General features: G+C 37.0%; 3 protein-coding genes across 4 annotated transcripts; 2 read left to right on the top strand and 1 right to left on the bottom strand.

The window, feature by feature from the left end:
- Positions 1-5849: 5849 nt before the first annotated feature.
- On the bottom strand, positions 5850-8582 carry mettl18 (methyltransferase like 18). The gene is made up of 2 exons (XM_055029689.1): positions 8413-8582; positions 5850-6950 (listed from the first exon to the last, which is right to left on the bottom strand). Exons 1-2 carry the CDS (start codon positions 8515-8517, stop codon positions 5988-5990), a joined length of 1068 nt encoding a protein of 355 aa, XP_054885664.1. The 5' UTR covers positions 8518-8582; the 3' UTR covers positions 5850-5987.
- A 264-nt stretch (positions 8583-8846) lies between these two features.
- Positions 8847-14191, top strand: zdhhc16a (zinc finger DHHC-type palmitoyltransferase 16a). Its single transcript, XM_055029901.1, has 11 exons — positions 8847-8975; positions 10002-10259; positions 10776-10970; positions 11076-11164; positions 11661-11689; positions 11799-11932; positions 12060-12143; positions 12248-12333; positions 12557-12680; positions 13466-13536; positions 13631-14191. The coding sequence occupies exons 2-11, from the start codon at positions 10026-10028 to the stop codon at positions 13731-13733; spliced, it is 1149 nt and encodes a 382-aa protein (XP_054885876.1). The 5' UTR covers positions 8847-8975; positions 10002-10025; the 3' UTR covers positions 13734-14191.
- A 1657-nt stretch (positions 14192-15848) lies between these two features.
- Positions 15849-26104, top strand: ubtd1a (ubiquitin domain containing 1a). 2 transcript variants are annotated; one of them, XM_055029902.1, is made up of 5 exons: positions 15849-16183; positions 16616-16702; positions 23399-23626; positions 23937-24122; positions 25297-26104. In XM_055029902.1, exons 1-5 carry the CDS (start codon positions 16132-16134, stop codon positions 25509-25511), a joined length of 768 nt encoding a protein of 255 aa, XP_054885877.1. In that variant the 5' UTR covers positions 15849-16131; the 3' UTR covers positions 25512-26104. The 2 variants fall into 2 exon arrangements, with proteins under 2 accessions (XP_054885877.1, XP_054885878.1); XM_055029903.1 differs by lacking the exons at positions 15849-16183; positions 16616-16702 and adding an exon at positions 19034-19482.
- Positions 26105-26267: the final 163 nt, after the last annotated feature.

The following is a 26267-nucleotide window of genomic DNA, read 5'->3' as shown; positions in this document are numbered from 1 at the left end:
TCATTTTATTTAGGACAAGTAAAGACAAGAAGAAAATAGATTTTTTTTCTTTAAAATATTTTATTTAAAAAAAATCTCAAGTCACAGTGATAATATTAACACATACATAAGTTAATGAAGTCATTTCACACCCTTCCTTCATTGATCAGAGCTGATTGTGTACATGTTTCACAGAAGCTGACAATATCAATTAAACTTTGTGTAAATTAAACATGGGCCAGACTTTGTATGAAAGTGCTGCACCAATAAAGATTAGTTGAGTTACTACCATCTAATTGTTAAAATGAAATCTGAATAAACCTGTAATTAAACCCTACGTATGTTAATTCTTCACAGGTTGTTTACGATGAATTTGGTGTGTTTCCATCATGCATTGATTATGCATGGAGTGGTACAAGAGAAACCACATTTCCTATGCCACATGATATCTAGGGTATTCAAATACAGAGTACAACCCCCATGTCTGACGTCCGTCTAGAGCGTAGCTCGATCTGTGTCAAATAAACTGTCTTCAAGTTGAACAGTCACTGTCTCCACCTCTGAATTTGTTTAAACTCTGATCAGAATGGTAGAGAATTGTGTAAGTTTACAGTGATGTACACACGGTTCAACAAAAAGGTCACAATTCCTATGAGTCAAATGCCCTGAGAGAAGTACTGTGCAGTAAAAGCAACAGCTGAAACTGTAGCGTCCACTCATTTCGTAAGAGCAGGCCTAACTTCTTTGTGGGTGGAAGTGAATAATAAGATGAAACTACAATTAATAACCTTTCAATGTGAAACATTCAGCTTTGATCTCATGTTGTTGCAGTTCTTACATTATGATTCAGGAGGAGGATATTATGAGTATAACATCGATATGTGCTGTTTCAGTCTGTTATCAATTTGGTTACAAATTAATAACAGAAATATTCTTTCCAGCTCCACTGTTTTAAAAACTAAATTTCTCATTACTCTTTTTTTTTTTAACAGTTTTTGTGTATATTGTTTCTTCTACAATAACAGCTGGCAAGAACAATTTTCAATTTACAAACGCCTCATAGTTCACTGTATTTATGGAGTCCTTTACGAACTTTGTAAAACTTTGTAAACAACAGATTAAATCAGTTGTAATTTCTGCTTACATATTTTACCTGTTGTCATGAATTGTAATCATAGTTTGGTACAGAATTCAGTCCCAAATACTGCAGGAAAAGCAGGAACAACACATATGAGGCAAAATGTTGCATCATACAATAAAAAGAAATAAAATTTAATAAACAACAAATGTTACACACTTTTCTGAAATGCAAAAAAAAAACATTAATTACATCCAATTATTATTCAATTCCAACTAATTGTCAAGAAAATAAGTCTTGATTTTAAACAACTTGGACTTATAGTTCAAACACACAAATACAAAAATAGTATGAATTCAACAATTATAGGCCTATTAATATTAATTGATTTAGATGATTATGAGAGCTGCTGTCGGATTCCAAACAACGTGCTCGACAAACCAGTGCCGAGCCAAAAGAACTGGATCCATAGATGACATCTTTACATGTCACCATCTATGGAATTCAGTTCTCACAGCGGAGCACTTATCAGCACGGCGTCCTCAGAGGTGTCCTGATCCTCGAACGGCAAACCTGTCTGAAGAAACTCATATCTCGGCATCAATTTGTTTCGATCACCACTCTATTAGTCAAACACAGCAAAAACATTTCAGAGTATATGTACAAATGACTGCAACATAACTTCTGAGTTAAGCAAGAAAAAGGGACTAGAATCTTGTTACAGGGCAAACAGAATGACAAGGTGCCCATCCCCATTTCTCAAGAACAGCAGGGTGAGGACGCGATGATAACATCAATGCAGCGTCTTCCATGGTAAAATTGAGCAAGAGACAAGTAGTGAGGTGACTAAACTTAGCCTCACACAGCTACTAATTATTGTTAGTGGAGTATTTATAGCAAATATAGACATGTTATAGCTTCAAAGTTTAGGATATGTTTTATCAACATGAGGCATAAAATTTAAATGTGCTTAAAAAGTGTATGGGCCAGATCTGATTAAATAGATTAAATAGATTTCAAGACCCCAAACTTCTCCTAAACTCAAGTGTTCCTGGAAGCTCCACAAAAACAAAAATTTGTCCACCAACTGACAAGGGTCATGTTGCTCCGGTCAAGAGATGAATGAATCATCAGTTACACTGCCGGGAAAGGAACTTGCTGTGGGTCAGTGTTTTGCAGACACACACAGTGTAAGTAAATTAGTTTGATATTAACTGGGTTGCTCTGAACTAAGCTGAAAAACTCCTCATCCAAGGCCTGGAGTCAATATTGATAGAGACGGTTGAGATAAACGCTAATCTCAAAGTTACCGCATTGATGATGGCTCATGTAATAAAGTATGTGCTCTCTGAGGGTGCAGAACAGTACAGAAAGCTTTCTAGGGAAAACTACACCTGAGCATATTTGGGAAACTCACACCTTCCTGGCAGCTAAACAGGGAAACAACCGGTTCTGTGGGCTGCCTATTTGACAAGAAACATCCATTCATTGAGAAATAAACAAGAATTAATCGACGAAATGATAAGAGTTCCTGATGACGTTCAAAAAGTGTTGCATTTCGTTTTGTTTTTTTGATAGAAACTCTACACTAATATTCCCATCAAAATGTAACAATATTGGATGTTTTACCACGTACCTGAAGAATATCTTTCCAGATCCTGGCTGTATCAGAAAAGTACTTCTTCATTAAAACCAGGATTTCTCCCTGTGTACACACACACACTTCAGGAGTCCTTGTTTGTTCCACACACACATCCCTTCAAAGATTCACCTGCCTTTCCAGCTCTTCCTGCCATGACCTCCAACTCCCGAGAAAATATGAAACACAGTGCCTGACATCCGCACCAAATGTGTTTAAATACGGACCTTTCACTTCACCCATCAAACCTCCCTCCTCTCTGTTTTTCATACACTCCCTCTGTACGGTAAGCCTGACAGTCACTTCCCAGTAAGAAGGAAGCAGTGGGTGTGAACAGCACGCCCCCTCACCATGAATCAACACATAATAGTTTCTGAGGAAAACCATCTGACTTGCCCTGCCCCCTGTTCCCATAAAGTAAGCAGGGGAAAGGCTGTGTCTACTAGAGGAACCAGGAATTCCCCCACAGGCCACAGAACAGCTGTCAAGATGAGATGAGATGACGAAGCGGACACACTGGAAGTTTGTCGGTCAGTTTCTGCAAACAGAAACTGTGCTAGGACAACCCTATGTGATATACTTGTCGAGTGGCATTTAATGCATAAATGTATTTACACAATAGGGAACTGGAAAGTCTACTCATACCCTCGTGGGTGTTTAACAGTACAATTACGCAAGAGCTGCTGACATAATGTTTCCAAAAGATTTCTATAGTTCTTTAAGCAACAGCATGTAATTAATGTAAAAATGCACATTCTCAGATGGATTTCTACCAAACTGTATCAAAAACTACATCTCATTCAACTTTGTTTGCTGTTCAGAGAAAGTCAAACATCATAGCGATGTAACAACTTTTTCAGAGTGCTGTTGTTCAGCCAGTAATCGGGAAAAAATAAGCTGATTTCCTCATCCTCCTCACCTGCCTACCTTAAGCACAAGCAACTAGTCTGGACTTGATATGTTCTTCGTCAGAAAAATCCCTCTTAGATTTATTCACTAGATTTCCTTGTTCTGTATAAAAGGGGATTCCAGATAGTTGGGAAACTATCACGTATTTCCCTACCCCATGCTTGACGACACGTCTATGCACATTTCCTGGCTCCTATACATGCCTGAAACGTGTCAAGACTCATTGTTTTTGGAGCAGGACCCATTAGGGTTATATATCCTGAAAAAAAACAAGGTGGTACAGAGACCCCACAGAGATCCCCTCGCTATCGATGTGCCGTGACGCCAGCATCCACTTTCAAACCCTGTCCCTAGGCCTGGAGGATAAGTTGCAATTGACATTTTGCGCTGGATGGCCGAAACAAGCCGGGCTTTCATGCTAGTGTTTGAACACTGGGAAAAACACTTGCAAAGGTCACTGAGCCCATTTCCTTTCTGTCTTCCTCATGCGACTAAAGACCTGGAACAGCCCCTTTTAACATCACTTTAGTTCCTGGCATATTCAAATTTCTTTGTAGGAAGTAAAAAGTAGAAAGAGAAACCCAAGAATGGATTTTTCTTTTAGATTTTTTCCCCTATTTCTTATTAAAATTCTAAAAAGTTTTATACCTCTAAAGAAACAGAAAAAGAAAAAAAGATGCAGCGAGAAATCAGTGACTGGAATGGGCAGAGTTTTGTTTGACTGGCTCTTATTGGTGTTGTTAGTTGGAAGCCAAAACTCAGATTATTCCATACATATTTCTACAAGTTAACACACAACACCTCCCAAAAAGGTCACACTTATAAAACTCTTCTGTGTGGATGTTGATACTGAGGGTAAATGATTTTGCTGGCGGTTTTTGTCAGTTAAGATGTTTCAAAATGACGTCAGAGGAAGCACAACTGGAGAAAGAAGCTCCTCGGAAGGAAAGCCTTTTCTGCAGAGGCATGCCGGCTGTTCATTCACACAAATACTTTCAAACTTTGGGGAGCATTTCAGTAAACAACAGGAAACTGACATATCACAGCAAATATACACCGATTGACCCTTTTGAAAAGCCCAACTATGCTTGCCAGGGAACTTGGTGGAATAGTTGGCAAACTTTTGGAAATTTTACACTCTACAGGAAATACACGCTAATGTCTCCAGTTACTAATGCTGACAGCACTAGCAATGCTGATCATTAAATTATGACGCTAAAGACAATTTAAAGTATTACCTTCATAACCTTACCACATCGAACTTTGTTTTTATTGTAAAATGCTGCAGAGTTTTACAATTAAGCTCTCTTAAAGACAAAGTGCGATGTCTTCTGGTCTAAATAATAATTGTTGTTCACTAGGGGTGCTATAAATTTCTCATGCTAAAAATACCAGTTTCAGGGTATCGTGATCACGACATAAAGATTTTACACCAAAGTGTTTCAAATGACCTGATTACTTTTATTGAAGGGAATGCAAACCAAACTCCCCCATATTAAAGATTTACCAGAATAGGAAAAAAAGATTCTCCTCCTTTAGTTACAACACGACTGTCCGTTTTGTCGGTAATATTTCGAAACAGGTGTTTTGTTTTTTTCTGGAAGTATGAGAAAAGCTTTCTTTCAGCCAGCTGACTGACTTACTCATTCTACATGGGTCATCCCTGGGAGTTGGGGAAATTTGTTTAGGCCTCATGGCATATTTCTCAAATATCATTTAAAATGGTACAATGGGAATGGTAAATTTCAAATTATTCTTCTCAGAAGTTCAATGGAAAATTGTTTAGAATTTTATAACTGTTTTTTATAATCTGTGCATAAAAAGATATGTGTAGCCACACAGTGTCTGTTTGTAACAAAAAGTCTGCTTCATGTTCCTGTTAAGTTACAATAAGTAACTCCAGCACATAATTGTTAATCAGAACTTTCATATAACTTGTACCCTGTCAAAAAAAAAAAAAAAAAAAAAAAAAAAAACCTATGGTAAATTTCGAAGGATTTGGTACACATATTGAGATTGGCAAAAAAAAAAAAGTCAGTAAACCCTAACTGGACTTCTACAGGAAGTTCTAATGTTTTTTTAAATTTTTATTACAAAGAAACTTCACCGCCATAACCAATTGTACCATAATGCAGGCAGCCTTGAAACACTGGGCTGCAATATCATTATCCAACATGTTACTGCAAAAGACTTCAATGTATTCAAAAAGGTTTTTAAAAAGTTTTTATTTTGTATTGTCTGCAGAGAGAAAACTGTGTCAGTCAGAGCTTTACAAAATCTTTGACAAGAAATTAGCTATGAAGTCTCAGATCAGTGCATCTCAAAAACACTCATTCAACAGTTTGTCCATGAATAATTTCAAAACCAGCTGACATTTTCTTGTCAGTTGTCACTTTGCTTTTTAAAACGCAGCACCACTATATGTCTCTGCAGGCCTTCGGCGCCATCCCACAGGTGATCCAGGGAGAAAACACCCCTCTGCTCCACAAATGTTTCAAACAGATGTAGCCCACCACCAACACCAAAGTAATGTGATTTGGTGGCCAGGTAGACCAGGCCACTGGGTGCCAGCAGTTTGTGCAGCGTTTCATGAAGGGCAGGGTAGTAGCAAGTGTTGTAGATTGTTTCTGATGTGAATATAATGTCAAATTTGGGAAGTGGTTCTTTCTTTAAGACCAAAGGAAGAAATGTTCTCCAGTCCCCAGAGTAAAAGAGGCACTTCCTCATTAATGGATGCTTGGATAGATCTGTTGCCCTTTTCTTAGGAGGGGGACTGCCAGAGTTCAGATCCTTCTTGCCCTTATCTACACAACCGTCTTCTTGTTTTTTTCCCTTGCCCTTCCCTTTTTTCTCACCATCACCCTCTACCTCATCATCATCTTCACAGTTTAGGATTACATTTGGCACCGTGAGCTGTTCGATCACTGTGCTGTTATAGTCTTGAAAAACGATCTGCCTGGCTCCTCGCTTCAAGGCCAGTATTCCTAACAGGCCCGCTCCACAACCCAAATCTAGCACTGTTTTCCCACTGAAGGTTTCTCCCTCTTTTTCCATTATCTCCAGAATGTCATACGTGCACTCCCACACCTTCAAGCCGCCCTCGTACACACCAGAGATGAGATCAGAGTTCTTCTCCTCCCTGCGAGACAGAATTTTTTCCCTGTCCTCTCGCTCTGAGGCCGTCCTCTCAAAAACGGTTTCGTTGAGGAAGTGCAGAGGAGGAAGGGTTCCGATGGTAATTGTTTCAAAGACTCCATCAGTGAGGAGGAACTGGGGGTCAGATGGAGGAAGGTGCTCTTTAGCCTCTTTTACTGGACTGGCTGGTGTATCATCATCTACTTCTGCCTGCAACAGAAAGCAGCATGCTTTAGGGAACGAAAGAGCTGACTGTGAGTTTCAGTCAGAGACAATGTGTTTGAAATTCAAAGGAAAAAAAACTAAAAAGAACATGAAAGCAAAACTGATTAAGATTTTAGCTTGAGTAATGGTCTAGATGTTTTCCATTTTGTCCAAAGCCCTTGTCAGAAGGATGACTCTGCTCTGTTAAGCCTATGTGAAATCATGGCATCACATTATGACAGCGAGTTAAGAAAGCCAACGCTTTGCACTTTGGCTAACACCAAATTCCTTTTAATTTCTAATTTTTCTTTCTAACAATAATAATCTAATGATGACATAATGAGCTGGCTGACTGGTTGCTAAACTTGGACAGACTGCTGATCAGCCTTGTGATTCATTACGTGACTTAAAAACACTATTTGCATATATCATGTGGGTTACACCCACAGCCACAGAACAATTCTGGTAACAAAAAAAAAACCCCACAAAAGCTTCCATCATACCTTAGTAGTTTAGTGTCTGCACAGCTAATAATGATTCATGCAGTCTATCATCAGTAAGAACACCAACGCAAACTGATATTTTTCTCTTTAACCTTTCGTTGTTACGGGTTTCCTATTGGAAAATAAATGAACTAACGCTCTCTAGTGGTTAACAACTGACATTTCATTACAACTTTCTATTTCTGTAGAGCAAAAACTGAAACAGTTCCACTAAAATGTCTCAATTGTAAGCTTTTGTTGTCTTTTTTCTATTACTAAGATACTAAGATGGCTTTAATTTAAATAGCATGTTCTAAATAACTAAGATGAAAAAAGCATGTAAAAGATTTTTCTATATCAATAATGTGAAAAGCCAAAGAGGTTCAATGTAACCTGACAGCTACAAGTGGAAAGAAAGCCAAAAGACCTTTAAATGCTCAATCCCTCATCAAAATAGTTTAAAAGTCAAGAATGGCTCAAAGTATTTGATGTACAAATAACTGTGTGTAAGATACACACAGTCATGTAAGAAAAAAAAATACGTGTCTCTGTGTTTTCTAACAAATTCAGACAGTTTTATATTTAACAATAAATAAGACGAGAAAATACAATTTAAATGTGCGAAATGTAAAAAATGTATTTTTAAAATATGACATTTCATATATTTTGTTATAAAAATTGCTTAAGTTCTTAAGTTTGACAATTCTTTAGATTTCCAACTTTATTCAGTATAGCAACACAGCAGGAGCAAAAGCCGTGGATAAGTTCTAGTTACACAGCTTTTATTGTGGAAGTAGACTTCCAAAACAAAAGCTGTATAAGTCTTATTTCCATGCTAGCTGGTAGGTCGTGAATACAATTAGCAACGTCATAATCTTTCATCCCAGTGCTCTCATTATCTTCCCAGCAAATGAGACTTCTGCTACTCTCCCGGGCAGCTAAAATAGACTGCAAGAACGTAAGATTAAGAAACAAACATTACGCACATATTTAGCGCCGTCGTCTTTGCTTCCGCTTTGCACTTCATTTCCATCCACTTCTTGAGAGGCGTTTGCTTGCCCTGAAATGTCGAAGTTAAAACAAAACGACATAATGACTGAAATCAACCACGACAGACTGCCGCTGGCTCGGTAGATAGACGACTCCACATGTTGACCTCTCGGGAAGACTTCAATTCCCACAATTCCTGAAGCAAATGACCAGTTTTTACATTAGTCGTTGATTTGACAAACTTGTTGTATGATTTTTTTTTACGTATATTGGTTTTATAGTGATACAAAGACTAAGGACAACATTCAAAAATAAAAATTAGCGACGGAAATTAAAATCTGCTGTGAGTTTAATGTCCAGTTCCTGACTCAGATAACCATGATGCATCGAATTAAGTCTACGGAACATGCGCAGTAGCTCCAGGTCAGGATTCAGCGGCGTTCACTGACAGGTCCGATAACCTACTCCGCCACTTAAATAGCAACAAGCCCGCTTTATCGTCACTTTAACGATGTCGTCCTTAGAATTTAATTCAGAGTACTCCTCTGCTCCATAACAGGTAAGTTCCGCAATTTCTATTCACGTTGCTGTTAAATGTCAGTGTGAGCCGCAGCAGTACACACGGGTATTCAAAAGCTGTGCATGACATCCAGACAAAAGAGATTTGGGAGTGTTTTATGTCGCAGAGAGACAATTAACTGGCGGTGTGAATTATGCACAACAGACTTTTCTTTCATAAAGAAACAATTAAAGGTCCTTTGTGGGTCATTGTTGAATATCCTGCCATTGACTGATGAAGTGAGTGTGTTGGTGACAGAAATCTGCTGCCCAATAATAGACCACTAACTCTCCCCTTCACCTGCACAGCCACAATAACCTCCAAACCGGACACCACCCTGTTGGGAATGCAGTCGAGCTGGACTGCCTCTCCCGTTTTTTAAAAAAATTATATTTACTTTATACTCCATTGAGAATTTATTTTACTTAACTGTATGTCACTTGTCTTTCTCATCTCTGACTTTAAAACATCGGATGTGCCTAATTATGGTCAGTTGGGCTCCGAATGAAATTGTGAAATATATTAAAAAAGGTCCTAATTGATTCTCAGACAATCAGTTAAGCCCTTTTGAGACTCTGTGAAATCATAGCCACCATAAACAACAGAGACAGAATCCTCATCATACTGGCGCCTCTGAAAAAGATGAGTAAAAAGCCATGAAATGCAGTAGACCTGCTTGCTCATGCAGTAGACCTGCTTGTTCATGCAGTAGCAGAGTTTACATCGACACAGGTTTTATGACATGACCCAAAAAATTATACTTTTTTAGATATTTATTAAACTGCAAAAGTATGTGTTGTTTTATGGACTAGAATGATGGGAGTTTTTATTTATTTTTATTTATTTCCTGAATATAAAATTAGACAAATCTAGTATTTGATCCTCCAATGTTTGATCAAAGCCATGATAGTGTGATTAACCAATTTACAATAGTATCACAGCTTTAATGGCTTTAAGGTTTTGATTTGTGTTTATAACTTAAGTTTTTAAGACTGTTAACTCTGTATCTTTATTTAATCTGTGCAGGTATCTCCTCATCACAAATGCAGAATGCGGTGCGTTCCTGGTTCCATGCTCAACCTGCTTCGCAGTGGGCGAATACGCTTCTGCAGCAGGCGAGGGAAGAGCAGACTCCCCCCGTGGCTCAGGAAAATATGGGCCTACATGAAGCTGCTGGTGCAGTCGCTTTATTTCAACACCCTCACAGACTCTGATGTAGTGTTTGACTCCATCTTTGAACCAGTGTTTTGGACTGTGGATTATGTCACACGCTGGTTTGGCATGGTGAGTGAGTAAATTTAACTGTGTGTGAAGACTTCTCTTTGCTATGACTTGAAAGGGCAAAGAAAATGACATTTTCAAATGCCTGGAAATGTCTATCTCTTGTTTTGGACAATGGAGACATATTAATAAGCCTTCTTTTATTTTGTTTTGGCATACTCTGCGCTTCTTGCTTTTTTCCACTGCGATTGAGGTTGAAATTAGTCTGTAATGGTCCTTTAAATTGGACATCATTATGTTAATCTGTTGTGTCACAGCTTTATCATTGTTATATTTGATTTAATTGTTACTGAATCAGGAATCTGGGAGGCCACTTTTAGGACAACTTTTCAAAAGTCAAAATTATCCTTGCATTCACTACACATTTATCAGCCTAAAAACAAAATGTTAAGGGTCTTCTTTAAGAAGGTCAATTAATTGCTTTCTTTATGAAAACAATACTCCTTTAACAAGGATAATATTTGCAGTGATGCATATAATTTTATTTGATTGTCCCATTTTTGTACTTTCTTTTTTTAGGTGTTTGTTTGTCTGGTGGTGATACTGACCAGCTCCATTTTGGTGATAGCCTACATAGTGCTTCTTCCTCTAGTCTTAAACACTTACTCCCCTGCATGGATTGCTTGGCACATTTGTTATGGACACTGGAATCTCATCATGATCGCTTTTCACTACTACAAAGCTGCTAAGACCTCCCCAGGGTACCCCCCCACAGTAAGATCTCAAAATCTGCTTCTCTGCAGAACAACCAGTTTAACTGTGCTGCCATTTTTTTTTTTTTGCTCTTTAAAGATACACAACACGTTCTCTTTCTCATAGGAAAAAAATGACAGGCCTTTTGTGTCTGTCTGTAAAAAGTGCATCATGCCTAAACCAGCAAGAACACACCACTGTGGTATCTGTAACAGGTGAGTGAATGTCTTTACTCCTTATCTTAATCAAGTGCGTTTAAATGGCTGATGTTTTACTGTTTTGTTCAAGTTATTCATATGTATGGCTAAATGTTTGAAGGAAAATTTTGTTTTGTTCTTCTACTTTGTCTTTAAAAGTCTCTTGTGCTGCCGCTCATTTGTGAGAATTTTATTTTAATTGGTTTTATTTTAAATTAGTTTTAGTTTTATTTGTTTTTATTATTTTTTTCATAATTTGTATAAATGTTTTTCGTAGGTGATTAAATTTTTATTTTATTTTATTTGCTTAGTTTTTATTTGTTCAACTTGGTAACCAAACTTGTATCAAACTTTTCTTTCTTTTTTTTTTTTTTTTTTTCTTCCTGGAATTGTACTTCAGACCATTGTCTGTGGAAGAGGCTGCTTTTGAATAAACTTTGGAATAAAGGATCTGCCACCACTGATTGCTATAAAAGTACCTAAAATGTGCTTTTTGTTGTTATTGTGCTTGCAGGTGCATTCTGAAAATGGACCATCATTGCCGTATCCTTTGCGATTCTTAACTCCATTGGTTGTATAAACTTTATCAGAAAATTTATTTAGAGACTGAAAGAATGTTTTGTTTTTGTTTTCCTTAATATCCTCCTGCTAGCTTGGTTAAATAATTGCGTGGGACATTTTAACCATCGCTACTTCTTCTCTTTCTGCCTCTTCATGACCCTGGGCTGTGTCTACTGTAGCATCAGCGGCAGAAACCTGTTCCTCGATGCGTACAACACTCTTGAGGTCAGACAGCCGGCCTGCTGCTTTCTCATTGTGATCCTTGCACTTTTTAAAATATACATATATTTTAAATGAGGTTAATTTTTTGCTTCCTCTTTGTCTTTGACATCTGGGCGGGTTGCTCTTTCAGCGGTTTAAGCATTTGGATTTGGAAAAGCCAGGTATTCCTGTAACAGGGATGGGACTTCTTATAGGGCTTCTCCCATCTGGCCAGGTATTGTCTCAATAACAAAGCACAGAGATGTGATTGAGCTAAGGAGTGGTTCCTTTATTCATTTGATTGGTGATTCATTTGTACTTTTTGTCTGTTTTGATAAGACCAACTTCCACACGCCTGCACCTTCATACACCTTTAAGGAAAGGATGATTCATAAGAGCATCATCTACATGTGGGTTCTCACCAGGTAAAAAATGTTTTAATTTATCAATAATTATAACCTCTCTCAATGTAGGGAAAAGCCTCAAAACAGACAAAAAAAAGTCTTTGCTCTAACTGGTTCCACTCCTCTTATACAACACCGCTGTCACTTTGACATTGATAGCAAGCTGTGGTTTTACTTTGATTACAAGAAGATGTCTTTTGTTGTTTTGGCAGTAGAGGAACTAAAAGGTATTTCATTTCTGCAGCACGGTGGGCGTGGCTCTCGGCGCTCTAACTGTTTGGCACGCAGTTCTCATATCCAGAGGGGAGACAAGCATTGATAGACACATTAACAAGAAGGAAAGACAGAGACTGGCAGCATGGGGAAAGGTATTCAAGTAATCAGAATTTAAAAATGTATGTCCTATATTTGCCTCTTGATTTCTTCTGTTTTATTGTTTTTGTCACATGCAATTGTTACCCATTGTCAAGCTCATTTGAATTTCACACAAGATGACCTACATTATTACAAAATGCTGAAGCTGAATTCTAGTTTAAATCATCAATCATAATTGGCTACATTTTTGTAGGGTAAACCAAAGTTAGATTTCACTTAGCACACCTAAGGTGGAATAGATGTGTAGGATCAAGATATCCTTTAAATAGAACCTGTTTGACAACAGTTTGCTAAAAGATCTTGAAGTTTGCTAAAAGTGCTAAAAGATCTTGAAGCAAGACATAATGCCTCAATCTAAAGAAATTCAAGAACAAACTCAAAATCAAGTCGTTGACATCTATGAGTCTGTTAAAGCTTGCAAAGAGATTTAGGGGGCAATAACTTCTTCATAAAGAGACAGGTTAGTGTGGCCTGCTATTTTTCCCTGTCATTAATGAAATCATATTTTGTATTTACTCTAGTTTGACTCTTTACATTTTAAGTTTCACAAAAAGCAGCAGAAGGGACCTGTAAAGGGACAAATACTTTTTCACAGAACTGTTTCTAATAAGAATTCCTAAAAATGTGCTCGAGTTGATCTGGTGATGAAACACAATTTAAATCCCATAACACCATTGGCAAAATGATAGAAGTGGTTTCTTTTCAAAGTGGATAAAAGCGTTATTTTTTTTATTTCTTTTTTTTCACTACTGCTTTCCTTTTCTAATTGATTTGTCAGGTTTACAGAAACCCTTTTGACTATGGCAAGCTGAACAACTGGAAAGTATTCTTAGGAGTGGAGAAAAGAAGGTATGTTTTCATTCTTTATACAAACTCACCGCTCAGGTTTTTATCTTATATGTGATCAGAGATGTAATGTTTGCTTTGTCTCTCTCATGTTTAGCCACTGGGTAACACGCGTCCTGCTCCCCTCCGGCCACACGCCATATGGTGACGGCTTGACCTGGGACATCTTCCCAGTTAGAAAGGATTTGATACCAGTATGACAGACTGCTTCAGCAAACCTGTAGCCTGAAATCAGTGCTATATCAACCCATTTTTATCCAGCTGGCTCACATGATGGCTCCACCTGGCACTATTGACCTCTATTACCTCAATAAGACAGGGACTGCATATGAATTATGCAACATAAATTTGTATTGAAAGCTGATGCTACTTGAGTCAGAGCTACAATAATGCTGACTGAATTATTTGTTGAAATATATTTAAGGTAAAATATTTCATCTATTTTTTTCCCTATTTGTTTAGTGTTTTAAAAATGTCATAGAGATGCCCTACAGTGGGTCGGTTTTGTTTTTCTATTCCTGTATTTTCCATGTTAAGTTATCAAAAGCCACTCAAATGGTAACGCATGCTTAAAGCATTCAATTCCATCCAAACACTACCCTGATGATGATCTCTGCTCTTTGCATATGTTAATAAATTTTTATTACTTTTTTAGAAATCTTTTCTCATTTTTTTATATGGTATGACATGATCACTTTTTAGAAATGAACCTTTTAGCGCTTCTACACCATGTAGATCTGTTTCAGCTCTGGTTGCGTCACTGTTTTGAACGGAAGCCAAACTGGGTACTAGTATGAGGGGAGATTACAAGAGATGCACTCTGCGTTTTATTTATTTATTATGTCACAAAGATCAGCTATGAAATACTGTAGCTCCCTTTCCAATTTAGATGTTCATCATATTGGTTTATTTTGTGGATTTTGTGAATGTTTAGGGCTTGCCATTGGAGGACAAAAGTGCAGGTCTTGGTTTTGAAATAAAGATAAGATGATTTTAGGCTGATTCTAGCACACTCATCCTGCGTATCTCAGCTGCACATCTGCCTGTAAACTGCAAGGATGGCAGGATTTAATCTTCCAGCAGATGTCAGTGTTTCAAGCCATAAATTTGTCCAAAACCTTAATGAGATGAGCTTAGAACAAATCGTGAGCCCACTGTTTATTTATTTTTTTATTTTCCTCCCACCTGTCCTGTTTTATTATTTATTTCTGTGTTCTATTTGATTTGAACAACTAGCTGGAATTGAATGTTGACAGAATTTGTTTTGCTTCGTTTCATTTCACCATGCAAAACAACTTGCCACATATTCACATTGAAAAATACAATACTTTATCAATCCTAAAAGAAAATTAAATGAACAAATGAACCCTCCATGTGTGTATGAGTGCAGAGCCCTGCAGCTGCTGGCTAACCCTCATTATCCACCTTCTAATGATATTTATAGTGTCAGGTGTTTCCATCTTCACCCAATCCGCTCCTTACAGGACCTTTTACTGTCTTAGAGTCCATACAGTTTAAATGAAGCCGTGTATAAGCTCCACTGAGCTGACTGACTGTCTGTGCCAAGGGTAAGTTTGGTGGGATTACTCTGTTCCCAGACCAAGATACAACATAAGCCTATTCAAATGTAAACACAAGTTATTTTTTCCTTGAGGATGTGAAATAAACCTAAGCATATTTTTATCTAACAGCATAGACTCTTACAAGTAGCCAAAAGGGTCTATCTTGTTTTTATTTTGTTGTCTCCCTTACCCCAGTAGTTCACAAAGTTAGGGTTGAGATTCCACTTGGGTTCACAAATATTTCAGTCTTGAGATCCTCCTCAGAAATACTTCAATAGTTAAAAAAAATATATATATATATATATATAATATATATATATATATATATATATATATATATATATATATATATATTTAAAAGATTTTGTTACTTGCTCTCAGTAGTGACTTTCTTTTTTCCTACCTTTCCATTAAGGTAGGACTTTCCTAGCATGGATCTCTGTAGCACCTCCAAAGATGCCATTAAGTTATTGACTGGTTTTCTGGTCATTTTTTACATGGTCTGCCCACCTTTTAGGTGGGATATGCCTCTGCACATTTGGAGTTGTGACATACTAGTTCTTATTTTGATGGGTTCAATCTTTCTTCAACGTGACAATTATTGATCTACAGCACAGTTTATGGTTGCATCATAACAAATTGTGCAAAAGCCTAAGAGGGTGGATGCTTTTGCAGTGACTATTTACTCAGTAGATGCTGTTATTTTGAAGGAGTCCCTTGTCCGTTTCCGCTGTTACTGAGCCTGTTTCACGCATGCGTGCGGTGCTTTGAAGCGTTAATTCTGAGTTAGATCGGAAACGGACTCCCTGAGTGGGCTTGCCTCATTTTCAGCTGAAAAAATTTGGATTTTGTTTTGTTGCATTCTTGTAAAGGGAAAAAGTATTTTTTTTCAGAGTCTCAGTGCGCCCATCCATCTCCGGAGCTGCGCCGACACTCTTCCCACTGTGGTCTGTCATCCTGCAGGCGCGCAGCTTCAGCCGACCCGTCACGTCACGTCAAGATCCGGAGATAAACTTCTGCTTGCCAATAAGTTCTGATGTGGCAAGCAAACTGCAGACGGATGCATAATATAGCAGACTGGATTTCAGGTGATTTGTCATTTATCTTCAATCTATAGTAGGGTAAATACTCTGCGATTTCTGCAACATCTCGATTGAATGAAAAGCGCGTCTATTACTTTAGCACGGTTTACAAGAAGAGTGAACTAAAGTGAGTTTTCTTTTTTGAAATTGTGAATGAAAGATGGGGAGCTTGGAGGCATGATGCTGTGCGGGAGGGTGTGCCCATCAGCTGGCACTACACGTGACACAAACATAGCAGCTTGTCTGACCTCACAGGAACAAGCAGTGCTGAGCTGTCGTTTTATCCCCCAAAAAACATCACTCGTTTCTTGCACTCTTCCCTCCCATTTTAAAGCTCAATCAAAAACATATCTATTGTAAAAAAAAATACAAATAAAAAAAAAAACAAACAAAACATGATTTAAATAGTTACATTTTCCTCCTTGTTCTGGGACACAGGGACAGTGATGGGAGGCTGTGTGGGGAGGAGCAGGATGGATGGACAAGGGAGTGCCCCGGGCTCCACAAGGACTAAAAAACGTGGAGGTAAGACTCTGGAACACATTCAAATGCTTTATTTACAGTGATGTGGAGCCTGGGATAATGCTCTTGCTACTGCATATTTAATTCTGCTGGACGAAGTTGTAACTAAGATAAAATATATATCTGCATTGTAGTGAAGTAGGTTCTTCCCAGATCTGGAGAATCAAGCTGGAACTATCATAATAAACATCAATCGGTAACATCAAGTTCTTGGATTGAGATAAAATAAAAAAAAATTTCAATAAGATATATGACATGGGTGTGGTTCGTAGTTGATTATTCACCTGGTTTTTCATTCTTAGATCTTATATGGAGGAAGGCCTGAACGATTAAGCAATGGCATTAAAACCTTTTGCAGAGCTTACTTTCTTCAGTTGTTAGCAGAGGATAAATAACAGTACTGGTTTTAATGCCAGATCAGTACTTTTTGCAGCGGGGGAAATGAATGGTCCCCGATAAAAAGTTACACATAAAAAGATAATCAATAAAACTAAAACAAATATTGAATCAGCTACATTTGGTCTTTCAACCTATGTTTGTTTTTATGAATAAGTTTTCAAAAAGTGCTAAATACTAAGCCGCTAGTACTCAGATTTGTGTAACAATTGCCACCTCAGTTACATTAAGTGAATCTTTGTCAGTTGAAAGCTGTTTGTCATAAAAACAGACACAAACCAGTGTATTAAAATTAGTTTAGTAGTTCAAATACACTGGTTGTTTTTTGTTACTTATAGGTTTAATTTTTTGCTTCCAAGTTAGAAAAATTAAAAAAAAAAGTTTCCTCCAAAGTTAGAAGTTTTCACTGACTCAAACACTGACCTAAAAATCCAACATGGCTGCTGCAGTTAAAACTTATTCCTAACTGCAAACAAAAACAAAACAAAATACAATTTAAACATATTTGCACCTCTTGAAAATTTACATTTTATGAGTATAGTCTAAAATGCTGTGAAGGGAATTGTAATTAGCTTATATTTTGTAATTTTAGTAAGACAAACACATAAGCTTGCAGGTCCTGATGATTTTCTGACTTGCTGCCACCGTTATGATGGGTGTGGCTTTATTCTTACATCAATGTACCAACTTCAGAGGTATATAAAACACAGTATTGCATTTTGTGTTTTCTTTGGGTGATGCAGAAATCAACCGGCTTCAATGACACCAAATCTTTTTTGTTGTTTGCACTCATTAGTCCTACATCACAGTTTTTGAGTTGTTCATTGATTTACACAATAAATCAATGATTCTAACATTTCCTTACCACTAATGAGAGTCCTAGTGCTACGATTGCTACTTGTACTGTGGTTTGAAAACCACTGCAAAATATGTTTATTTGTTGTAATTCTTATCTCAAAGGTTGTTTTTAATGCCCACCTAGAACAATACTCAAATTCTTGCTTTTTAACCTTGTTTTGTGCTCAAATTTTTTTTTCAAAAACTTGTGCTCAAATTTTCATTTTTTGCTACCATACAGCTAAGAAAATGAATAAGTAATTTTTAAATAAATCTTTGTGAATTATTTAATATTTTAATACCTCATAGAAATGAAATTGCTAGAGCTGCACAATATATCATATTGCAGCTGTGATTGCAATATTACAATTGCAAAGGACTGCTTAAGTGCAGTACTGGCTAGCGTACTATATTTCAAGTTTCTGCATTTTGGCTCTTCATGCCAACAGCTGATGTCTGTTTTTAGTGGCTGATATTTCAAAGCTGGTTAGGAAAAAAAAAGTGTTATGCTGCTTATTTTCTTTATGCACATGTCAACATCACTCAAAGTTACAGAACGTTTTGAAAATGGCATTAAAACGTCATCACACTTTTAAGATTTATGCAGTTCTTAACAGTTAGTGTGACGAGGTCTTTTCATCCCACTGCTGTTTGGAGGTCATTTTCAGTCTGCAAATGTCTCTCCAACCTCTTAAGCCTTATCTTTTAGTCCTGTATCTAATCTGTACTGACCTGACAGATTATTTCGACACTCGTTAATCTTGTATTTTTGAAATATCAACCTATGTGGAAGATGGATGTGGAGTACAAGTTTAGCTGCAATAGTAGCAGAGAATTTCCCCACTCTTTGCCCTAATTGTATGTTAAGATGGTATTTGCTTGTTATGCTTTCTTGAATTGATTTATCAACTTGAATTTTGGACAAATGTTGACACATAAGCTGTGTAATGAACCACCTCACTGTCCTTTCTGTGAACGAAGCCACTTGGAGAAATTCCGGGTAGCACAACATCTTTTTCTTCCAGCAGTCTGGAGTTTATACCTTGTTAATAGCTTTAGTATGTTGCCTTGGGTATTTCCAGCCTGTCTTTAAATAGAGCTCAGAGGATTAGGCCTCTTGTGTAAAGGTAAAGCAGCTACTCGCTTGTGAGGACACGAGACTCTTTCTCCAAATACACTGAATGGGTTTCAATTAATTGCTCACCTGGTATTTATGGGGTCATGTGTTTTTATTAGAAGGGTTAAAACAGGAGAAGGTGGTGACATTTTTAAGCAACTGGAGAAGTGCACCTGCAGGCAAATGAGCTCTGAATCTCAGTTGGCTCTCTGAGATGAACTAGATCAGGCGGATCAGCATTATTCAGCGGATGCAGAGGGGATTCTCCACCTTCTTTGAGGTCAAGTTCTGTGGCTCGTTTTGTGGAGTTTTGATGAACAGAAGCTTGATTCTCAGCAAAGCGCAGACAAAAAGACAGCAATGGGAGTTCCTAATTCCAGGGAATGCAACTACTATCATGCTCCAAATGCACCCTTAAAGATTTTGCTCAGAAGTAAGTATGGCTTATTTCATCTTCAGGTCAATCTGGCTAATGGACTATATGTGATTGTTGCTGCTGTTTTTGAGATCAGTTTTGTAGAAAGCCTCATTGATTTCTTGTGTGTTGTCATATGTTCCATACATTGAAACACACCGATGCACAAATCAGAATTTTCCTTACAGAGTTCCGTTTCTTCTGAGGTTTCACCTCATGTCTCTCATTTTAACCATTTAACTGACTAAAAATCATGAAAGAAGGAAATGAACTGCAGGTTCTTTCATTGTATTAGATTTAATTCAATCTGAAATTGTGCATCAGTATTGACATTTAAGTGAGAAAGCTTTATTTATACCACAGCTGTCTCACATAAGATTACAAAACACCTAGCAATAAAAAAACCATCACAACTTTAAAGACATATCTATATATTTTTATTTATAGATTACAAGCATTTATTTTTATAATTTTGTGATATTTGTAATTTTTGATGTTACAAATATTATTACATATACTATTCACCAGATTTCAGATGCTGTTGTAGACTTGCAATTCATGTCTACAACTTGAAATGTAGACTTGAATTAATATTAATTTGATTTCAGGACCTCAAGACTTAACATCTGGATCTGACAGGTTATTACATCCCTCTACTAATTCAAATAAACCAAAGCTTAAATTAGACTGCACCACTTTAGGAACACATTTATCTTTTTGCTACTGCTAGATATTGTAACAAGATAAATTACCATTCACCCACATTTTCCTTGTGAGCATTTGCATCTCAGTCATTAAAAATATCCATCAAGGAAATGTCCATCAAGCAGTCCTGCTGTGTTAATGGGAAGCATAATTTGCATGCAAGGCTCTTGAAATGTGATATCCTACTACACATTGGCTCCAAGCAACCCTTTTCCGAAATTACAAATGGTAATATTTTTGATAATGTCTGCAATTTGAGATTAATTACATATTTGTGTGGCTCTCCCAATCATCAAAGTGTGCACCTCGAGTACAAATTTGAGTTCGATAATAATTATAAAGTGTTGGTTATTCAACTTAGAGATTATTTTTTCCTTCCACACTAATTTTAAAGCTGCTTCTCATTGGATGTTTAACGTATAACTACAATCACCATGTGTCACTCAGTAAAATTATTTGAATTTGCATTTCATTTTGGCTGTGTTGTCATTAGAAGAAGCCAAATTGAAAAGAAGACTCATTAACTTAATGAAACTCTGTATAAAAGGTATGGATTGGTCTTCACAACCAATACACACTAAAACAGTTGATTGTGCGATTAAATAATTTTGCAAACTGAATCCTGCGATTTCTGCACCCTTCACTGATGCATTTACCATCCCAAATAGAAGCAGTGCTACATACTGCATTTGAATATGAATTAGATTAGAAGTGCACACATTTCATGTAAGATGCAATCAGTCGGTTTATTTAGACGAGACATAGTTGTGTAAATGTCTGCTTTTACTCATCAAAGTTATCCAGAAAAATAAACCGTCTTTGTTTGTAGGTATTCATATGATAATAGAGCATAAGTAAATGTTTACAGAAGGCTGAAGTTATTTTAAACAGAAAGGCTGTTGTTTTGTTTCCAACAAAATATGTGTGTGAATTCAGTCCTAACTGCAGTTACTTTAGTGCTGTACAAATGTAGTAACAAAACCTTAAAGAATGATTGCTGTCTCACAATTACACTTCTGGACTCTCCTACATGCAACGTTAAGACAAATATTTGCAAGCTGGTCTTATTTCAATTGTCACAAACATTTATCTTTGGTGTCCATACTGGTGAATTTGGAAGTTAGTGTGTTACATAAACATATGTTATGTAAGCTTTTAAATTCCGCTCTACTAAAAAAAACAACAACAAAAAAACTAAAATAAAAAACAGTCTCAGAGCAGATAAAACATGTTTTTTATATACACAAAAAGTCAACAGATTAAAACATAATTTTTCTCCTATCTAGCTCTTTCTAGTAGGTTTGCGTTTCTATGCAGGCTGTTAGAAACATCTTTTTTTTGTTTCACTGGTTCTCATTGGTCAAAGAATGCTCATCTCATCCAATGCCCAATGGGATAGTGGCAGATAAATCCTGTTATGTGGAACCTGATTACAGCCTATAATCCATTGCTGTGTGTCTGTGTGCGTCCATGCACATGTACAGTACAGTCTCTATTACTAGTGACTGCAATAATCCACTGTGCTATAAATATCAAGTTTGATTTTCCTCCAGTAGTGAATCAAACTGACTTTTGTGGGTGATTCTGTATAACAGATATGCTTTGTATTAAAGTGTTGCAATCCTGTACAAGCTGCACTAACAATTCCAGATTTTATATGGTAATGCACCCCTGGTAAAAAAAAAAAAAAAAAAAAAAAAAAAATATATATATATATATATATATATATATATATATATATATATATATATATATATATATATATATATATATATATATATATATATATAATTTATTATGTTTCGAATAACCACAGAATCATTTTTGCTTGACTGAGTATGCATTGTACAATTTTATGCTGCACTTGATCCATTTTGTGTTGCTAGTACTTCTTTTATGTTATTACAAAAGTGTATGCTGCTCATAATATGTTGCTTTAATGTAACGTCAGAGATAAATTGCATATTTATGTGGCTCTCCCAGTCGGAAACAAAAGCTTGGGACAAACAACTTTACCTAGGACTTCACTGCAAAATAAAAACATTACCTAATGCTCAGTGGCGCCAGAGGTAATGGAAAAGAGCTTAGCCGTTTTTAGATCAGCCATGACGTGGGTCAACATGGCAGCTATCGTCACACTAAGCATTTTTTCTCGGAGGTTTGCGACTTTATTGCCATTAACATTCTTGTTAAGACGTACAGAGCTGTGGAAAAGTATTTGTTGTTGATAATTTTGTTAAATTACTACCACCAACTTACATGTATTTTATTGGGATTGAATACTTTTTAGATGTAAGTTTCATTGCATTTACTGCTTCTGCTCTTTGGATTTCGTACTGCCTTCATTAAATTTTTTTAAATAATAGTTTTTTGCCCATTCTCTTGAAAACAGTTCAAGTGATTGGACAAATAGCATTGGTGAGGAAGTCTTTTGCAGCCTCTTCCTTCTAGGAGCTCCAAATATCTAACCTTCAACTCAGACCGTCTTGTCTGTCCTTGCTGAAGAAAAGCAACTCCTGGGAGTTGCTTTTATTCTACCGACATTATTCCATTATTCTACCGACAACATACTTCATTGTATGGTTGAAGATGATGTACAGGGTTCTGTTTTGCATAGAGGCCATCCGTTTGATTTTGGTCTGAAGTGATTTAGACCTCCTTCTTCCACATATTGGCTGAGTCCCAGACATGGTTTGTGACAAGCAAATGCTTGTGGAAAACTTGAAACTTTCTTTCAGCAACTGGTCTTGAAAGGTTTGCAGTTGTGCTATCCTTAATTCATTTTCGGATGATAGGTTGAGCAGTACTCCATTAAATGTTCAAAGCTTTAGATTTTGATTTAAACTTTTCCACAACTTTATAATTGACTTGCCTGCTGTGTTGCTTGTTCAATGTTTACTTTTTCATTTGCTCACTAATGTTTTTGAGCAAACCTGTGAAGCACTGGGCGTGCAACTTGATTTAAAGTCGAGATTAAATCACAGACACATGGACTATTTACAAATCAGGTAGCTTCTGAAAGTAATTTACAGGTATTGAAGGAAACTGTGCTAAATAGATGTTTGTTAGATTTCTCAAATATAAAGGATTTTGAAAGATGTGCTTCCACTTTTGCTTCCATTTCACTACTCATGCACTACTCTTTAACATAAACCCTCCAAAAAAGTATTGTAGATTACAGCCATTTGTAGATAGAAGCAACAATCTTTTTGTACTTTCTCTTTTATAGCACGCAATGAGCCTCTCAAGAAAGACCGTCCTAAATGGAAGAGCGAGTACCCAATGACAGAAGGCCAACTGAGGAGTAAAAGAGACGAGTTTTGGGATACAGCTCCCGCCTTTGACGGACGTAAAGAGATCTGGGATGCACTGAGAGCAGCAGCCCTGGCTCTGGAGTGCAATGACATGGAGCTGGCCCAGGCTATAGTGGATGGAGCCTGCATCACTCTGCCACACGGTATAAAATGCTGCCACAATCCGTTTCCTATGTGAAAACATAAAACACATATTTAAGCTTTAGATGTGCTGGAACGCACTGGTTGAATAGCAATTCTCTCAATGCCATAGAGCGGTTTGCAGAATCCAATGACTGATTTGAAAGAGATTACTGTTGTAATTATGTAATAGTGCTGCGTGACCACGAAAGACAGATACACCCAGAGCTCTGGGATAAAGCATAGCATGCTCCCTTAGAGGAGAGTATTTATCTCTAATCTTTGAAGGTTTCTGAGAAGTGGGCACTTATTTGGGTGTCCTTTCCTCTGCAGGATCTCTCACGGAGAGCTATGATGAACTGGGAAACCGCTACCAGCTGCCAGCGTACACTTTAGCGCCACCTATCAACCTGATCACTGAGACGTCTGGAGACAGCAAACTGTCTGAAAGTGCACAAAAACAAGCTCAACCTCCACCATCTCGAGAGGAGTTCCAGCTGCGGGTGCGGTTATCAACAGGTAACACCGCCAAATCTTTAAAAGTGGAGAATCACAGATGAAACCAGATATTTAGTTACAATAGTTTGCAGCCTCTCTCTTGTTTTTATTCATCAAGTCAGATTAAACTTTTACGTTTACGTTAGGATTGTGAAAATTATTTATATTATTTATATGCTAATGCTAGGATAATCAGAGAGAGAAAGACATATTTTTTAAAAATGTTTACATACTCTAAGATTGTCCTTAAACAATTTTGAGAAGTCTACATGCTGATGTCAAAGCACCATACTCTTGGAAAGGAGGCAGGCTTTGAATCCCAGAGACCATGTTTTGGTGCAAAACACCCAAGCTAAACACCTTCTGGCAACAGCTGGTATCCAAAATAGGCTGAAAGGCCACTCAGGAGTGAAGAAGTCATTACTACTAAAGCAACAAAAAAGTTAGTTTGTGAATACACAAAGTGGTGAAAACTTAATATTTGGAGGTATACCAGCTGGAGACAGGCCCACCAGTAGGCCTTGCCTGGACAAGCTGGTATAGATGATGGAATTGAAGTGTTTGTCTGTAACGATCTTTCCTATGAGAAAGAAAAGCAAATAACACAATCCCACTTGTGAAGTATGAGGGTGATAGTATCTTATTGTGTAGGTGTTTTGATGCGGTTGTAAACATCAGATCCATTTTTTTTCTTATTATGAGATAAGGACATCATTTGGAACACTGAAGAAACATCTCAACACATCAGCCACAAAATTGAGGCTTTGGTGCAAATCACTTTTCCAAATGGATGATGACCTTAATCATGCCTTGGTAACACTATGTTTGAAGGGGTGTGCATAAGACTGACATGACATTGTCATAAACATTACATAACATTTGTTACGGAGTCTTCATGAATGTTTATAACTGTTGTCATGAGGTGTCATTTGGTAAATAATGGACACCCAAAACATCTGACCTCAGTCACAGCATAATAAAAATGAAAAATACTGGAAATTATGACAAAATTCTGAATCTGAAATAACTTCACAATGTTCTCTTTCATTATTCTTGTTAGCAAAAAAAAATTCCGGATAGTCATAAATTACCGAAAACAAGACAAAATTTAGAATAAATATAAAATTGACAATAATCTGGCCTGAACTCTGTCTGGAAGCATTTAAATATCTAACACAGCACATTTCTGTTTCAGGGAAGGATGTGCGTCTGACAGCCAGCCTGGCAGACTCCATCGCTGTGCTGAAGAAACAGTTGGAAAAACAGGAAGACATCGAGGTGATCCGCCAGCGGTGGTTCTTCTCTGGGAAGCTTCTGACGGACAAGACTCGCCTCCAAGATGCCAAGATCCAAAAGGACTACGTTGTCCAAGTGATCGTCAACATAAATCCTTCGGTCATACCCAACTGAGGGATGAAGATCAGAAAAGGACGTGCCAGATAAGGAGCAGGTTTCCAGCAGGGAACTTTTATGTACATTTTATATAATAAATTATTGCTTTTATATTGTTCCTTTTTCTATTTTACCCTTTTTTCCAAATAAAGAGATATTACTGAAAAGCACTAAAACACTTTAGGTGATAATAGCGCCCTAAGATGCACCTCCCAGTGTCTGTTTCTGAAGACCTTGACTTACAGCTCTATTGTTTACATGGGTTCCTCTCGTCTTGTTTGTTTGTACTTATGCTTGTTGATTAATTAAATGCAGCTCACCTAAGTTGAACAAATAAGGAAAATCTACTCTCTTTTTTCTCTTAAGACTAATAGATGAGTATTTCTAATTGTAAACATCAGATCCATTTTTTTTGTTCATTCCACTGTGTGAACAACGCATTTTGAGTAGACACTGAATATAATAAAGGGACCTTTTATAAGATAGAAAGAGATGAACAGATTTGTTTTTTAGTTCATCATTTCAAACAACTGTACAAACATGCAATAGCATTCTGTCTAAAATTATGCACACTGTAATGTCATTTAATAAATGTCATAAATTTAAACTCATCTCTTGCTTTTGGAGATTTATTTCATATTTATTGAATGTTTCCATCTTCCCTTTTTGTCAGTCCAAAAATTGGGGAAAATCTTGGGTCAGGCGACAGTTTGTGTCATAGATCACATTGAAAGTGCCATTCTGTGTTGTGCCGAAGAATAAAATGCCCTTAAA

This window comes from Poeciliopsis prolifica, unplaced genomic scaffold, assembly GCF_027474105.1.
Source record: "Poeciliopsis prolifica strain line A6 unplaced genomic scaffold, Auburn_PproV2 SCAFFOLD005, whole genome shotgun sequence".
Classification (NCBI taxonomy): Eukaryota; Metazoa; Chordata; class Actinopteri; order Cyprinodontiformes; family Poeciliidae; genus Poeciliopsis; species Poeciliopsis prolifica.
The sequence above is the reverse complement of the archived record's forward strand: the minus strand, read 5'-3'. Positions and strand labels throughout refer to the sequence as shown.

Coding starts and splice junctions, on each gene's coding strand:
- mettl18 (XM_055029689.1), bottom strand. CDS start 8,517: ATGTCGTTTTGTTTTAACTTCGACATTTCAGGGCAAGCAAACGCCTCT. Junction 6,951..8,412: donor AAGACGACGGCGCTAAATAT/GTGCGTAATGTT, acceptor TTTCTGTTGCAG/GCAGAAGTAGATGATGATAC.
- zdhhc16a (XM_055029901.1), top strand. CDS start 10,026: ATGCGGTGCGTTCCTGGTTCCATGCTCAACCTGCTTCGCAGTGGGCGA. Junction 10,971..11,075: donor CCCCAGGGTACCCCCCCACA/GTAAGATCTCAA, acceptor TCTTTCTCATAG/GAAAAAAATGACAGGCCTTT. Junction 11,690..11,798: donor GAAAATGGACCATCATTGCC/GTATCCTTTGCG, acceptor TCCTCCTGCTAG/CTTGGTTAAATAATTGCGTG.
- ubtd1a (XM_055029902.1), top strand. CDS start 16,132: ATGTGGCAAGCAAACTGCAGACGGATGCATAATATAGCAGACTGGATT. Junction 16,703..23,398: donor AAGGACTAAAAAACGTGGAG/GTAAGACTCTGG, acceptor TCTCTTTTATAG/CACGCAATGAGCCTCTCAAG. Junction 24,123..25,296: donor GCGGGTGCGGTTATCAACAG/GTAACACCGCCA, acceptor TTTCTGTTTCAG/GGAAGGATGTGCGTCTGACA.